The 16648-nt window shown below is 48.2% G+C and overlaps 1 protein-coding gene across 1 annotated transcript in view; it reads right to left on the bottom strand.

The window, feature by feature from the left end:
• The window catches only part of LOC104342122 (uncharacterized), a 43722-nt gene that overhangs the window by 23820 nt on the left and 3254 nt on the right, over positions 1-16648 (bottom strand). Inside the window, 33 exon segments of the mRNA XM_086473547.1 lie at positions 2687-2838; positions 3469-3564; positions 3708-3812; positions 3899-4069; positions 4165-4290; positions 4556-4759; positions 4917-5225; positions 5386-5510; positions 5683-5848; positions 5935-6118; positions 6513-6709; positions 7226-7344; positions 7504-7630; positions 7786-8175; positions 8264-8354; positions 8442-8587; positions 8673-8849; positions 9078-9320; positions 10340-10595; positions 10700-10836; positions 10923-11046; positions 11363-11480; positions 11567-11654; positions 11911-11981; positions 12118-12445; positions 12809-12979; positions 13790-13939; positions 14021-14139; positions 14788-14926; positions 15008-15111; positions 15218-15316; positions 15409-15472; positions 15599-15691. Of these exon segments, the coding sequence (XP_086329673.1) occupies positions 2687-2838; positions 3469-3564; positions 3708-3812; positions 3899-4069; positions 4165-4290; positions 4556-4759; positions 4917-5225; positions 5386-5510; positions 5683-5848; positions 5935-6118; positions 6513-6709; positions 7226-7344; positions 7504-7630; positions 7786-8175; positions 8264-8354; positions 8442-8587; positions 8673-8849; positions 9078-9320; positions 10340-10595; positions 10700-10836; positions 10923-11046; positions 11363-11480; positions 11567-11654; positions 11911-11981; positions 12118-12445; positions 12809-12979; positions 13790-13939; positions 14021-14139; positions 14788-14926; positions 15008-15111; positions 15218-15316; positions 15409-15472; positions 15599-15691 (5189 nt within the window).

Below are 16648 nucleotides of genomic sequence, written 5' to 3'. Positions count from 1 at the left end.
GGTCTTCCCTGACCTCACAGCAGGGAAAAGGGAAGTGAATGCATCTTTCCTTTAGGGAGTTTGATTCACAGTTTTTTCTATAGGTCATGTCTTCTCTTTCCAGTGATGGCATTCTTACATGGCTTCTGGTAGTCTGAAAAAGACCAAGCCTCTCAGTGGAGGAGGACCAGATTTCCTAAGTGGAAAGGTAAGCAGAGCGGCTGGTAGGACAGACCTGTCATTTGAAGTCACGCTGCACTTTAATGAGTTCTCAGGCAATGACTCTGGAGGCAGTAGGTCCTGGGTAAGAAGGTAACCTTCTGAATGCCCTTTCCCTCACCTATCAAAGCAAATGGAGGGCCCCCACTACGGGGCATGGGAGAAGGGGAACTGGCCTCTCGGGTAAGAACAGGGAAGGAAATGGGCCAGAACTGAAGCAGTGGTGGCAACGTGCCACCAGATAGCCAGCAGCCATAGTGTCAGGGTGCTCTACCACCACTTGCATCCACCTGTCCTGAGGGGGCTGGGGACACACTTTTCTCTCCACCAGGCTTGTACTTGATCTGAGTTTAGCTGGAGAGATGGGGGCACTGTTTGAGCTCTAAGCAAATAGATTTGGGAAAATGTATCTCATATCCTCTCCAGCTCAACCTGCAATGGCCAGGCACTTGGTCACTGCTTTGCCAGGTGTATATTGCCTTCCTTCCAGATCAGTCTCTTCAACTCCCTGAGAAGTGCCTCCAGTTAACCAGTAACTTGCAGGGTGACTCACAGGGTCTTAGAGCAGAGCCATGCCATGACACCACACTGCTCTTGGCCTCACATGTTAGCTAAGTTTGGACTTTACGTTTCTGGGCTCTGTTCCAAAGCTTTCATGTACCTTACGTTATATTTCTCCCAGCTTTCATACGGAGGACCAGTAGTGCTCTCTGTGTCAATCCAAACATCTCTTGCACAGCGGGATTCAACAAACATGTCTTTATACCTGTGTCCCCTTGGGGTAACTCATTTGGTGTGTGTGTTAGGACTGGCAGACTCATTCTCTACCCAAAATAGGGATGTGGAGTGGAGGATGCCCTCCATTCTCCCAAATGATAACAGCTATTACCTCAAGTGCTCTCTGAACCGCTGTCTTTCTACCTAGCTCTGAGCTTTTGCACTATGAACAGGGTTTCTGAGCAGTTGGTAAATTCTAGTAGATTTCTTCTCCATTAATATGTAGAGAGCAAGATATGGATAACATTGACTGAAAACTCATAGGAGTAACTCAGAAACCTCCATATCCTTCCCAAACCATATATTCACCCCTTTGCCCCTGACTGGCAGCCTCATTTTCAACCCTCAGACAGACATGGATGAGAGTATGCCCTCACATCCCCCCAAAGGGTTTGTGCTCTGCTGGCAGTAGATAAGCCTATAAGAAAAGAGAAACCAATCCTGCTGTTACCCTCAAGAGCTCTCTGAACCTCTGAGATTTTGCACCACGGACAGAGGTTCTGTGTAGTTACTTCCAGTAGATATTCGCTTCATCAACATGTCCAAGCTTCTTTTGAATCCAGGCAATCCTCTAGTTCACAGTGACATGTTGTTCCACATCTTAATTGCACACCTTGTGAAGAACCCATGCATCTTTGCGGTTTTGAATACCTTGCCTTCAGGTAGTTTCATTTGATTCACACACACACACTCACAAACACACACACAAACAATGTGCCCCACCTTCTGCCATCTGCCCTCTCGTGTTTCTTTCAATGCCAGAGCCAGTTAGAACATTGATGCCCATCAAGCCTCTCCACACTGGGCTGATTTTAGAATGCTGCTTTGTATGCCCACTCAGTTCTCTCCTTCGCATCTTAATTCTCTGGGTTTGTTTAACTGGTCCTTCTACAGGAGCCCGTCCATGCGTCTGATTGTTTTTATTGCCTTTGGAATCATAATTCCTGGCAAATTCAGTTTCAGACTGTCTCTTTTTATTTTCACTTTTCTGCCACCAGTGCTGAGAAATGAGTGGATATTTTCCTACAGTTATGCAGCACGTGTGGAAGACCTTGCTCCTGATGGGTAACTGTCAGCTCAGAATCCATTGTTTTGAATGTGACACTGCATTATGTTTCCCCACGCATATAGTTTTGTGGGTTTAATGGTATGGAATTTTGTATGGTGTCTAATGGCCCTGTTTGCTCGGTGTCATGAAAGCCTTCTGCGTTTCTTAGGTATCAGTCATTGTCCTTACTCCCTGGAATAGTGTTATTTCATTGGGAAACACTGTATTCCTTCCTGTTCAACACCTCTTCATCTTGTTTTGTCAATATCTTGAACAACACAGGCCCCAGAACAAGTAACTTTTCTCTTTCATTCTGTGTCTTTGGGGGTTATGTATCTGAGTGAGAAGCATCCTTTGTATCACTCACTAAAGTAATAAGGAATGCATGATAGTTAGGAACTAGGTGACAAAAACCTGTACGATGGCATAAGAAGACAAAGGTTATAAGCCAAAACTGTGCCATAAGGCTTATGATGACACAGCTCTAACCAGTAAAAAGTGAAATAAATTAAAATTACACTTCATGGTGTGTATGCGAAGGAATCTACTCTTTATTCACTAAATACTGAGGTGGTGATGATTATAAATTATGGAAGAAAGTGACTAAGTATTTCACATTTTGTGCAGCCCTCAGGTCACTTTGCTGCCTCATGACATCCTCACTCTTCCTCTTCTATCTTCTTGCCATGAAACTCCCGGCTCTTCACTCGGAGCTTGTTGACCTGCGACTCTGCAATGTCAGCCCGCTCCTCGGCTTCCTCCAGCTCGTGCTGGATCTTGCGGAACTTGGAGAGGTTGACATTGGACAGCTCCTCCTGTGTGGGGAGAGGGAGTCGGTGGTGAGGAGCCCAGGGCAGGGGTTTCACTCCTCCTGCCCCTTGGCCATGCAGGGCGGTGGCTATTCCCGGGGGAAGGCACGACTCTCCAGCCCCCACTCACCACTGCTCACCCATAAGCCTCACACAGACCTCCTGAGCCTCCCTTGTTCAGGACCCCACTGCAACAAGGTTCACCAGTGCTGTGTCTGTGCTCTTGAGGAGCAATACTGTCACTTGGATTTGTCACTTGTGTATTTATTTTCCCACTACCGCTGTTCAGCTATCAGTGTGATTTGTTAGATTAAGAAGACCCTGAAACGTTCTGCTGTTTCTTACTAGCAGAGGTTCATGAACTCCACTTAACGTCAGTCAGTGGATGTGGCCCCTGGGTTTGTTTAGTCTGACCTCCTGTGTGAAGGAGGCTGCAGAACTTCCCTCAGTTCATCCCTGACTGCCGGGTGCCCAGAACCCAGCAAAGCCTCATGACACCATAGTGAGATGGTGTGGCCAAGACTGTCGTGTCTTAGGAGTTTCTTTCACGCCCCTTTCCTGGTATCCAAACTCGTCTCAATGAGCCTGCCGCCCCGAGGGAAGATGGCTCTTGCCTGTTCTTTGCGCAATACTTACAGCCTCCTCAGCTTGTCTCTTGTAGGATTTCACCTTCATTTGCAGCTTGTCCACCAGATCCTGCAGCCTGAGAATATTCTTACGGTCTTCCTCAGACTGGAGTGGTGGGCAAACAGGAAAGAGAGGGAATTATAGGTTCGGCATCATGTGAGGTTAACAACTCCCCTTGGGCGTGGTGCGTGCAAAATCTGAATTGCTGTCAGAAAACTCTGTCAGCCCAAGGAGGCCTTCTGCCTTACCTGGTAGGTCAGCTCCTTCACCCTCCTCTCGTACTTGCGCACACCCTTCACGGCTTCAGCGCTGCGCTTCTGCTCAGCATCAACCTCCCCTTCCAGCTCCCGCACCTGCAGCGAGAAGCCCATCTTTGCAGCTTCCCTGGTGTCTCTCCAAGGGACGTGCTCACTCGTGCACAAATACCAGCCCTACGCACTCTGGCCTCCAGCTTCTGGATTTGCTTCTTGCCTCCCTTCAGCGCCAACTGCTCAGCCTCATCCAGACGGTGCTGCAGGTCCTTCACCGTCTGGTCCAGGTTCTTCTTCATCCTCTCCAGGTGGGCGCTGGTGTCCTGCTCCTTCTTCAGCTCTTCTGCCATCATGGCCGCCTGACGAGACCAAAGGGTCAAAGCAGTTTTGGGGATGGAGACAGTTTGGGGGAGAACATATCCGTCATCAGCAGCGAGAGGAGCCCCCAACTCACATCTGTGATGGCCTTCTTGGCCTTCTCTTCAGCATTGCGGGCTTCCTGGATCATATCCTCCATTTCACTTTGAATTTGCACGATGTCTGTTTCCAGCTTCTTCTTGGTGTTGATCAAGCTGGTGTTCTGTGCAACAGGAAAGACACGATTTCTACTGTTAGACCTAAAGCTTCCATCAAGTTGAAAGTGTGAATATTGTTTATCAGACTCTTTAATGCAAGAGTCCTCTTTAGAGTCATAGCAGCAAACCAGACAGGCGTGGCTGGCTGGGTTGGCCCTGTCACGGCATGGCTCTTCAAGTGTCTACACAGCAATTGCTTACGAGATGCACAGCAATCGCATTCTGTGTTATCCCTTGTTGATGGGATTGGTTTCCAGCAGAGTGCCCAACCTGGGTATGGAGGAGCTGCACACGTTCCGTGGCGTCCAGAAGCTCCTGCTCAGCCACTTTCCTCGACCGCTCCGTCTGTTCCAGGGCTGCCCGTAGCTCCTCAACTTCTGCCTGCAGCAGGTTGGCTCTGCGCTCCACCATGGCCACCTGCTCCTTCAGGTCCTCCTGCGTCCTGACAGCATCGTCCAAGTGTAGCTGGGTATCCTTTAAGAGAAGAAAGGGAAATTATAAAACGGCATAGCACTGGAGCAGTGTTAGACAGTGACATGTATGTCTTGTTTACTAATCTCTGTGCTTGATTAAGATGTCAGCATACTACTAGGCAAGATAGCTACCTGCATGCTCATATTGGCCTTCATACCTTGAGCACTGCCTGAGTGTTTCTCAGGTTCTTTTGTGCCTCAGCAGCCATGCGGTTGGCATGGCTCAGCTGGATCTCCATTTCATTCAGGTCTCCCTCCATCTTCTTCTTCAGCCGCAGGGCTTCATTCCTGCTCCTGATCTCAGCATCCAGGGTGCTCTGCATGGACTCCACAATTCTGAGGTGGTTTCTCTTCATCTGGTCGATCTCCTCATCTTTCTCTGCTATCTTCCTGTCAATCTCAGACTTCACCTGGTTGAGCTCAAGCTGGAGGCGCAGGATCTTCCCCTCCTCATGTTCAAGGGAGGCCTGGACAAGTCAGCAGGAACAGTGACTTAAACTACCGCTACCTTTCCAAGTAATCTCTTATGCAGGACTTCACAAAATCTACGCTTGCTTTCCTGCCATCTCTGCAGGTAACTCCTCCCATACTTTCAGTCTGGACACCATTTATTTGCACCGTGTGTACCTCAGCTTCCTCCAGGGAAGCCTGGAGTTCAGACTTCTCCTGCTCAATCTGCTTCTTGACTTTCTCCAGCTCATGAATGGCCTTTCCTCCCTCTGCAATCTGCTCCGTGAGGTCGGAAATCTCCTCTGGGGGAACACAGACCAATGGCATGGTCAGGCACAGAGCAGAATGGGAAGGGCCATGTCACACCCAGGTGACGGGCATCTTTGCCGACCCGCAGGCCCAGACCCATGTGCAGCGGTGGGTAGTGGTGGATAGTGAGAAAGCCCAGCCAGGAGCCGAGGGCCAGGGACTTACGCTGCAAGTTCTTGTTCTCACGCTTCAGCGTTTCCAGGTGGTCCAAGGACTCCTCATAGGCATTCTTCATCTTAAACAGCTCCGTGCTGAGAGAGCGAGACTCCTTCTGGGAGGCTTCCAGCTCGGCCTGCGTTTCCTCATACTTCTGCTTCCATTCTGCCAGGATCTGAAGAGAAACAGGACCTCAGTATGGACGTGGCAATCAGGAGGGCATGCTCTGCCCAGGACCCCCAAGGCTGGAGCCCAGAAGACCTTGTCAAAGTTCTTCTGCTTCTTATCCAGAGCTGCACAGGCAGCGTTTGATCGCTCCACATCAATCATCAGGTCCTCCACTTCGTTCTGCAGCCTCTGCTTTGTCTTTTCCAGGGAGGCGCATTTGGCATTCACAGCTTCAACGTGTTCCTCTGCATCCTGCAAGCGCTGTGCCAGCTTCTTCCTGGGAGGGGGTAAGCAGCAGCTCCAGGTTGGAGCTCAGAGGGGACCCAGTTCTGTACTGTTCACCAGAGGGCAGTTGTCTGCTTTGGGGCCATCGAGCCTAGCACTTTTTGCAGATTTTTTTCTGTTCCAAGACTGTATTCAGCCTAAAGAGTCTGTCACCTCTGTATCCTAGCTCCTACTGCGTATGCGGCCTGTCTTAGCCTTTCTAGCCCTGAAGTTATGTTTGTCCTTCCAACCTACACTTTTCCTCTCCCTCCCTCTCTCCTCTCTACCACAAACACACTTTCTCCCTGCTTTCACCCCACCCCAGTGCTAAACCACTCTTGGAGACTCCAGTTCCCCTTGACAGTCTCAGCCTTCTCCAGCTGTACGACATCCCATTTCCCACGTACTTGGCCTCCTCCAGCTCCTCCGTGCGCTGAATAGCGTCCGTCTCATATTTGGTTCTCCACTGGGCCACTTCGCTGTTGGCCTTGGACAGGGCACGCTGCAGCTCCCCCTTGGCTTCCTGCTCCTCCTCGTATTGCTCCCGGAGCAAGTCACAGTCGTGGCGAGCAGACTGCAAGGCGTGGGCCAGGGCGTTCTTGGCCTGTGGGGACATTGGGATCGGTAACCTGAACACTTGTCTTGGGGTGCCTCTTGACAGTGAAACTGACAGTGAAATTAGAATGAAACTCTAACAAGGCAAATGCAAAGCTGAGAGCTGATGAAGCTACCATGAGTGTGTTCTGGGGGACCAGATGTGTTAGTGACAGGTGCTCTGGGGACAGAAATCTGTGTTTTCTCTAAATGTTTTGACATATGTTTCTCAGTCTTGTCTTAGAGAGTATCATTAGACTCTCATGAAACCCTTCTGGATGACTTCCTCCAGCACCAAAACCGGTATGTTTCCTTCCCTCTCTAGCTAATGAGTGGGGGTATGTGCATTAATGGTGCTCCCTCTAAGTACTTTATATGTTTGGGTAAAGAATGTTGAACCATTTTTAGTTTGAAATATAAAATACTGTAGACAAGTTTTTTTCCAGATTCATATAGGGGTGATGTCACCTGTTGAAAGAATACTTTCATCCCCAGAAATATTACATTTCATACTAAACATCCTCACCTTTGATTCTTCTTCTAGATGTCTCTTAAGTTCCTCAATCTGTTGGGTAAATCCTTGCTTGCCCCTAGACAGCTGAGAAATCAGAGCATCTTTTTCCTCCACTTGGCGTGAATATTCACCTGGGAAGGGTAAAGTGAAAAAAAGTAACTTCATTATTAACCATATTGGTTCCTGTAAACACCTCTGATCAGCAGCTCTGAGATACAGGGTATCACGTTGCACCCCGCTGTATGCTCATGGTGTGCAGAGCTTGCACCTCAGTAATGACGATGTCTCACCTGACTCTGTCTGCAGACGAGCTCTTTGAGTATTGAGGTCGTTGATCATGCGCTGATTCTGCTCCTCCTTAGTTTTAATCTCACTCAGCTGGTCTTCCAGAGTCCGGCACATCTTCTCCAGATTTGCCTAAATAGCGAACGCAAGGAGGGAAAGGAAATGAACAGCTGGACTCTGCCTTACCCTCACAGCAGAATGGGATTTAGTTGTGAGACTGTGGCTGGTGAATGTAGCCTATGTGCCATACCTCGGCCCTGTGAGTATGTTCTCCTGCAATTCCATACCTTGGCTTTGGAGACAGTCTCCATGTTACTGGCCAAGTCATCAATCTCCATCTTCAGCTCGCTCTTCTCCTTCTCCAGCTTCTGCTTCACGCGTTGCAGGTTGTCGATCTGCTCCCCCAGCTCCGCTGTGCTGTCCGCATGCTTCTTCCGCAGGGCGGCAGCCGTGGCTTCGTGCTGCAGCGTGGCCTCTTCGAGGTCACGGCGCATCTTCTGAAATTCCGCCTCGCGCTTCTTGTTCATCTCAATCTGAGCTGCGGTAGCTCCTCCTGCTTCTTCCAGGCGCTCGCTGATCTCCTCTAGCTCCCTCGAGAGATCGGCCCGATGCTTCTCGGCTTTTGCCCGAGAGGTTCGCTCTGCCTCAATTTCCTCCTCCAGTTCCTCAATACGAGCCTGGGGAACATTAGGGACCCTTCACAGCCATGTCCTCCTCCTACCTGACCTGAGTCTGGGTGGGAGAGGGGAAGGAACAGAGACTTGCCTGCAGCTCTTTGATCTTCTTCTGTAATTGCATGCCCAGGGCTTGCTCATCCTCGATTTTGCTCTGGATCTGGCTGATTTCAAAGTCTTTCCTTTGGGCAAAGCAAAGCATGTCAGAGCTCAAAGGAAAAAGACAAGTGCACCAGCCCAGCACTCAGGTGCCCTGCAGCCACTCTTACTTCTTCAGTTTCTCATCCAGCTGCTGCTTATCATTCTCCAAATCCATTATGCTGTCATTGGCCAGCTTCAGGTCTCCTTCCAGTTTCCTCTTAGCTCTCTCAAGGTCCATGCGCAGTTTCTTCTCCTGCTCCAGGGACCCTTCCAGCTAAAACAAACAAGACCATCAGTGCTGGGCCAGCCCAGTTTAACTCCATACCTGTCCTGTCCTTGCTGTCTGCCTGTCTGCTTACGTCGTCCACTTGCTGCTCCAGCTTGGTCTTAGCTTTGGTCAGCGTGTTGACTTTGTCCTCTTCTGCCTGCAGGTCATCCAGTGTCTGCTGGTGGGCCTCTTGGAGGGCTTTCTTCTCTTTTGTCAGCTTGGCGATGGTCTCGTCCAGGGCTGCCATCTCCTCTGTGAGGTTTTTCACCTGTTGATTGCAAGAAAGAACCAAAAGTCTGTAGAAGACTTGACTACCAGTGCAGTGACCTTTTCACTTTGCAGTGCATAGCCAGGAGCTTGTTTTCCATGTGGGCTACCTGGCTACCCCGCTGTGATGCTCCTGGTGTCTTCCAAACCTAGCTTTGTTCTCAGGACACCAGGCTGATGTGAGAAGCATCTGTCCCTTCACCCTTCATGTGACTCCCTGTGTGTGTACCTTGTTTTCAGTGGCATGCTTTTCCTTCTCCACTTTGGCCAACGTTAACTCAAGGTCATCAATATCTTTCTTCAGCTCTGAACATTCATCCTCCAGTTTCCTTTTCTTGGCTGTCAGCTCAGCATTAATTTCCTCCTCGTCCTCAGCCCTTTCAGTCACCTCCTTAATTTTGGCTTCCAGCTGGATTTTGGTTTTGATGAGCTGGTCACATCTTTCCTCAGCATCAGCCAAGCTATCTGCTTCCTAGTGGGGAGACACAGATTTTTGCGAGTTGTCACGTTTTGGAGTTTCTCCAGTCTGTCTTTTGTATCACTGGGTAGGCATGTGTTAGAATGGTGGCTGAACCTGGCCTGCCCCTCCAGCAACTGGAAGATCTTGCCTGGTGTTTACTGGGAAACCTTGTCGTCTGGAATCAACGTTGATTCCAAAGTTTTTGTGTCCCTTAAAAATACCTTACAGAGAGGGCAGCTATGAGAATAGCTCATGCACCCACAAGCATGACAGAACAGCGGGCACTTCAGTTCCTAGTTTCAGTGGGAGCAAGGGCTTGGAGCCTTTTTTCGTGGCAGAAAAAGTATTTAGTAGCTTCTTTGGTTTAACTGTCTCACCGAGAACCTTATAATATTTGGGAAGCAAAGGCTTTTCCATTTTTCAGGATGATTTAGTTGAGAAAGAAGTTGATCGCTTTTTTACACGCCTTAAAATAGCTGCAAGACCAATAGAGTTCTTGCCTTTGCTATCGGCTACATCTGTGCGTGTTCCAAGCCACACCTAGTATTTCCAGTGCTAAACAGCTGATTGCTTCATTTGGTGTGAAGAAACTGCCTTTTCCTGATGGAGTCTGAATGGCAAGTATCCATGTTTCTGAAAGGAATCAAGGCCTTCTCATGTAGCTAGAGTAAGCAGGAAAAGTGTGTGCTTCTCAGGTTTGCCTTTACTCTGTTAGACAGATACACCCTGCTTTGAGAGTTGAGATACTTCCCTTCCAGATCAGAGCTCTCTGCTCTGGATTACATGTTGGCTAGTGTTACATGGCTCTTTCCTCAGACAGCAGGAACGCCGAGTCTCATGTGGGGCTGCCGTGAGACTTGCCATGCCCCTGCCAGTGCCTGTTTACTCAGCATTACCGTGCCTTAGAGTGTGTCATTTAGACTGTTTTCTACTGCATGTTAGTCAGCTTCCTGCAAGTTTCAGCTTAGGGTGAGAAGCATTCTGGCTGTATAACTTTCTTTTCCCAGGGACAAATGAACGGTGATACTCACAGCCTGCACTTGGAGCTGCAGGTCATTTTTCTCCTGCAGCAGGACCACCATTTTCTCCTCCAGCTCCTTCCTCTTTGCCTCAGACTTTGCAAGCTCTTCCTTGGTTTTCTCAAACTCTTGTTTCATGTTGGCCATCTCCTTCTCAGATTCTGCACTCTTCAGCAAGGGCTTGATTTTGAAGAACAGCTTCATCCAGGGCCAGTGCTTGACGTTCATGAATGCACGAACATTGTACTGGATGCAGAAAATGGAGTCCCTGAAATAAAATTCATATGGCTATTGCATGCCCTGTGGGTGGTGAATTCAGGATCAATTAGCTAAGACCTGTGAGAACATGGTATGTGGGTAAGGAACGTCTACCTTCTCTCCACCATTTTCCGGTACTCCACTCTCATCAGGAAGCCCCTGCACCTCGCTTGTGTCATGGTCATAATCTCTGTTAGTTTCTCATCTCTCATCTCCTCCAGAAGACCTATCAGCCCAGCTTTGAAGAACACCTTAATAAAGGGAACATTGTAGCACATCAATCTCATGCAGTTTATAACAGAGGCACATAGTGTTTGAACGCAGGACTTGTTTCTACCTTGGTGTGACCAAATCTGTACTGGGTATGGTCCACATCAATGGACCCAAGAAGCTTCTCTGAAGCCTTCTTGCTATCCATGAACTGACCTTCTGGAATAGCACTTGCATTAAGCACTCTGTATCTGTAGGAGGAAGCAGAACGTGAAGAAATTACTGAAACCACCACTGACTGAACCCCACAGCCTTCCCAGCAACAGCTGCCTGTCTGACTGACTAAAGTCATGTTTTAGAGACAGCCCATTCTTTCAATCAGTGTATGGGAAGATTTCACACTCCTAACTCGGAGTCCAAGAAAATTCTCACCATCAACATGAACACACAATAAAACATGTCTGTATTACTACATAGGTCATTTTTGAAGTATAACGTTTCAAGTTTGTTAAGATACTCAGACTACTCAGCGTGGTTTGAATGGGGAGAGTGGTGGAGCACTCTTACCTTTGTTTGAAGTCAGCGTACAAGACTCTGCTGGGGAATCCTTTCCGACAAATTCTGATCCCTTCCAGCACACCATTGCAGCGCAGCTGATGCAGCACCAGCTCATGCTCCATGGCACCTAATAAACACCACCATTAGTGATTAGCCCATTGTTTGATACTCAGGACAAGTGGCTTAAGTTTTCCTCTCATTGGATGCCCTTACCAGGAGTTTTTGTTTCATTTGGAATGATGCATCGTACAAAATGGGGGTGTGTGCTGCGTAGATTTGTCATCAGCTTGTTTAAATTCTCCTGTGAGATTACAATGTGAAGTTTAGATTAAAGTACTGCATGCTTATATATGGTGTGCATATATAAACTGAACGTATCAGTGTCTTGACCTATCAGAAATATATTGTTACATTGGTATAAACCTCCTTCAATAAATAAGGATCAGAATCTGCTCAGGGAATTTTAGGGCTATCTTCTCACAGGAATTCTACTGAACATCTGTGTTATTTCAGTGAGTAATTAATTTTAGTAATGAGGTAATGAATTCTGCCCTTACCCGGAAAAGAGCTGAGACAGTCTGGAAAGAAGAACCCTTCTTCTTGCCACCCTTTTTGCCACCACCACCCTCTGCAAATGGAAAAAAAAGCAAAAAGTATTGAAACAGGGAAGTTGCATGGTGGTCACTGCAGAACACAAAACAACTTTAAATGTCCAGTGTTTACTGCTTTCATTCTGTGTCAACGTTGTCCCATATTGAAAATACAATTTTCAGAGAGCTGACCTGCATCTGCTCCACCATAGTTGGCAAAGAGTAAGGCCAGTGTCTTCACAGATGATTTCTGGTACAACCCAATGACAGTTTCATTCAGGGGGTCTTTGTTCTTCTCCAGCCAACCAGTGATGTTGTAGTCCACCGTGCCAGCGTAGTGTATTAGGGAGAAGTGGGCCTCAGCCTTGCCTTTGGTAGGCTTGGGCTTCTGGAAGTTGCTGGACTTGCCCAGGTGCTGGTCATAGAGCTTGTTCTTGAAAGAGGTGTCAGTTGCCTTGGGGAACATGCACTCCTCTTCCAGGATGGAGAAGATGCCCATGGGCTGGAAGGTGCCACAAGAAGTGACAGAGAAAAAGGATCACGGTGTGAAGCATGTGCTATGAACATCAAAGATACCAGTGTGTTGCTGGGGGCATCTCTGCCTGGATAAGGCCCTAAGTTTGTCAGGAGTTGTTCTCAGCCAGGGAGCTTATTTCTGCCTTCCCTTGCCTTTCTGCAGCCTGCTTTCATGGAACTGGTAAGAACGTTTGTCTGGTTCAGGTTGGAATTGGGAGTAAAATTGGAGGGAGAAGTGGTAAACAGAAAAATAATTGGGAAAATAGCTACAAGCGGCTAGTTGTTTTGGGAGGCCAGAATTCCATCACAGAATGCCAAAATACATCGTACAATTGTACGGAAAAAGTACCTTCTCAATGAGCTCAATGCAGGCAGCCAGGTCCATCCCAAAGTCAATGAACTCCCATTCAATTCCTTCCTTCTTGTACTCCTCCTGCTCCAGCACGAACATGTGGTGGTTGAAGAACTGTTGCAGTTTCTCGTTGGTGAAGTTGATGCACAGCTGCTCAAAGCTGTTGAACTGCCCAAAGCAAGGAGAGGTGCGCAGGTTCTCAAGGTGTGTCAAACACCACGAGGTTTTGTTAAAAATCTCCTGATGATGTTTGAAATTCCCCAGCTGAAACACCACTCCTAACCATACTCTCAACAGCACGTGTTTCCTGAGCAGGACTTCTGCTCTAAAAGATACTGTCCTCAAAGGATTGTATTATTATTACTTTTGAAATCAAGCTCAAAGTAACAGTGCTTTTTTACTGTGCTACTCAAAAGCAAATCCTCCTCAGCTGCAGCATTGTGTAGGTGCCTCAGCTCTCTGACCTTCCAGAGAGTAGAAACCTCCTCAGTGTCCCACCCAAGAATTTCTCTGCCCTCAGATCAACAATCTGGGGGTTTCTGTGCTCTGACACAGAAGTCCTAGCATCATCACTGCATTCACAACACGGCAAACACGCTGTGAACTTTCCCATAGTACTACTCTTTCCTTGACTCTTCCAAGACCATCCACACTTTTGGCCCACATCTGTGTGAGCCTTAGCCCTAGAGCTGCCTCTTTCTTTGCAAAGCCTAAGACCTTTGCAAGCTCAAGGGCCTCTAAGACCATTTGTAAGAAGACAGAGCTTTTTTCTATCTGTTGATAACGTTAGAATCAAAGTGTTTGTTAGCAAAGCCATTTGAGGGTGCTACTGTGACAGAGGAGATGGAGGGGTTTCTACAAAGCTGCAGATGAGGAGGATAAACTTCTGAATCTTCTTAAAAAGAAGTGTGTTTCTGAGTCCTCATGACCCCTGCCTGCCCCTCCCTTGACTATCCGTGCCAAATCCTTGTTCCTTACATCAAAGATCTCAAAGCCAGCAATGTCCAGCACACCAATGAAGTACTGTCTGGGCTGCTTCGTATCCAGCTGTTGGTTGATGCGAATAACCATCCACAAGAACATCTTCTCATAGACAGCCTTTGCCAGGGCACCAACTGCATTGTTCACCTAAAGCAGAGAAGAAAGGACCAGAGTTACCACCTAGGGTCCAAGAAGAATGCTCACATACTCTTTCAATCTTCTGTTTACCTGTTCCACAGTTTGACCTTTGGTTACAAATTCATTCCCAACCTTGACTCTGGGATAACACAGGGCTTTAAGCAGGTCAGCTGAGTTCAGGCCCATCAGATAGGCAGCCTTGTCAGCCACTAAAGAAGGAGGGAGAGAGAGAGAGAGAATCATTTATTTTGAGAAAATAGCTAGAGTTCGGTCAGTGTGAACAACACTGCTGTTCATGTCCTGGAAATGGAAATGCATTGGTCTGGTCTCATAGAAAAGGTCTGGGAAGCAATGTAAATTCTGGAAGCTAATGATGGCCGCCTTGGAAAGCTAGAAGAGGTATTGCTTGGATGTCAATAGCTTGAATCTGGAAGTTCCCAGGAGACCCACAAAAGCCTCTGGCCTTACATGAGGCAAGCATGCAACATGTTAGTTTTCCGTGGAAAGTTGATTTCTGTGTAGCCAAGAATGCAGGATTTATTTCACAAAAAATATAATTGCACGCCATGGTTCCTCAGTGGCTGAAGGTTTTAGAGAGCAAGTGATGTTCTGTGTCGAAGTTGGAGTTCCACTTTTCAGGCTATGTGTGTTTCTGGAGTATCCATTGGTTATAATAATGGTATTCCCCGTGATGAGGGAAGCACCTCTGCAGTTAGGCAGGCAATGAACAAAGATGCTTTTCCTTAGTGTTTTAGGTGGTGACTCAGGCCAACAAAGGCCTGTCTCTGTAGGCTAACATATCATCTCTGCAGATAGAGTAGTTCTTTGAACAAGTCAGCTGCTGAATCTGCTGATACCTTCTGTGCCATCTGGCTCTGCCTGTTCCTCTCGTTGTTTCTGCTTGAACTTCAGGTTCCCATAGTGCATGACAGCCCCTGTCAGCTTGTAGATGGCTGTCTTCTCATCAGCAGTGAAGCCCAGGATGTCAATGGCACTCTGCAGTCAAACCAAGAAAGTCAAATTGTTGCCTAACGACCATCACAATCTCATTAAAAATATTTTCTTTGTAGTACTTACATCTGTAGCCATCAGCTCCTCCTGGTCATCAATGCTGGGAACAGTGACCTCACCTTGACTCACATAGTGGAAATCATAAGGGTTGGTGCTGATGAGGAGCATGTCTGAAAGCAGGAAGAGGCAAGGCACAGGCTTAGTTTTGTCAACCAGGTAACACAGGGAACTGTTGCTCAGTGATCACCCTCAAAAAGACATGATGATCCTTCCTACCAATTAGCTCTGGCTTCTTGTTGGAGGTGACCTGATAAAATATGTGGTAGCTTCTTTCTGCCTTGAGCTGGAAAGTGACTCTGGACTTCTCCAGCAGATCTGGCAAGGAAGGTCAAAAGAATTAGGCACAGGAAAACACATGGAGGTGGGATTTTAGGAAGGAATGGGACCAGGCCAGGAGAGCGCCTTACAAGTTTCAATGTCAGCAGAAGCCAGTTTGCCTGTGGCCCCAAAGTGGATTCTGATGAACTTGCCCTGTTAAGGAGAAGAACCACTTCAGCCTGGATGGGTTCTTTCAACATCTTCTTTACATGGAATGCTGCTAGGGCATCATTTGTCTTGTAATGAGAGGGACAGATTTTGTCTGAAGCAACAACTTACAAAACGTGAGGAGTTGTCATTCCTCACAGTCTTGGCGTTGCCGAAGGCCTCCAGCAGTGGGTTGGCGCTGATGATTTGATCCTCAAGCGTTCCCTGCGGGATCACAGAATCACAGAATCACAGAATTTCAGGGGTTGGAAGGGATCTTGAAAGATCATCCAGTCCAACCCCCCTGCCAGAGCAGGACCACCCAGAATAGGTCACACAGGAACACGTCCAGGTGGGTTTTAAATGTCTCCAGAGAAGGAGACCCCACAGCCTCTCTGGGCAGCCTGTTCCAGTGCTCTGTCACTCTCACAGGGAAAAAAGTTTTTCCTTATGTTCATGTGGAACCTCTGATTCTCCAGCTTGCATCCGTTGCCCTTCATCCTGTCATTGGACATCACCGAGAAGAGCCCGGCTCCGTCCTCCTGACACTCGCCCTTTATGTATTTATAACTATTCATGAGGTCGCCCCTCAGTCTCCTCTTCTCCAAGCTCAAGAGATCCAGCTCCATCAGCCTTTCATCCGAAGAGAGATGTTCCACCCCCTCCATCACCTTTGTGGCTCTGCGCTGGACTCTTCCCAGCAGTTCCCTGTGCTTCCTGAACGGAGGGGCTCAGCATTGGACACACTATTCCAGATGGGGTCTCACCAGGGCAGAGCAGAGGGGGAGGAGAACCTCCCTTGACCTACTGACCACAGCCCTTCTGATACACCCCAGGATGCCACTGGCCTTCTTGGCCACCAGGGCACATTGCTGGCTCATGGTCACCCTGCTGCCCACCAGGACCCCCAGGTCCCTTTGCCCTACGCTGCTCTCCAACAGCTCAGTCTCCAGCCTAGACTGGGACATGGGGTTGTCCTTTCCCAGAGGCAAGACTCGACCCTGGCCCTTGTTGCAGTTCATTCAATGTCTCCCCCCCGGCTCTCCAGCCTGTCCAGGTCTCGCTGAATGGCAGCACAGCCCCCTGGGGTGGCAGCCACCCCTCCCAGTTTTGTGCCATCAGCAAACTTGCTGACAGTGCACTCTGTTCCCTCGTCCAGGTCATTGATGAATATGTTGAATA

Source organism: Leptosomus discolor, chromosome 15, assembly GCF_034619465.1.
Source record: "Leptosomus discolor isolate bLepDis1 chromosome 15, bLepDis1.hap2, whole genome shotgun sequence".
Taxonomy (NCBI): Eukaryota; Metazoa; Chordata; class Aves; order Leptosomiformes; family Leptosomidae; genus Leptosomus; species Leptosomus discolor.
Note: the sequence above shows the minus strand (reverse complement) of the source record. Positions and strands in the feature narration are given on the sequence as shown.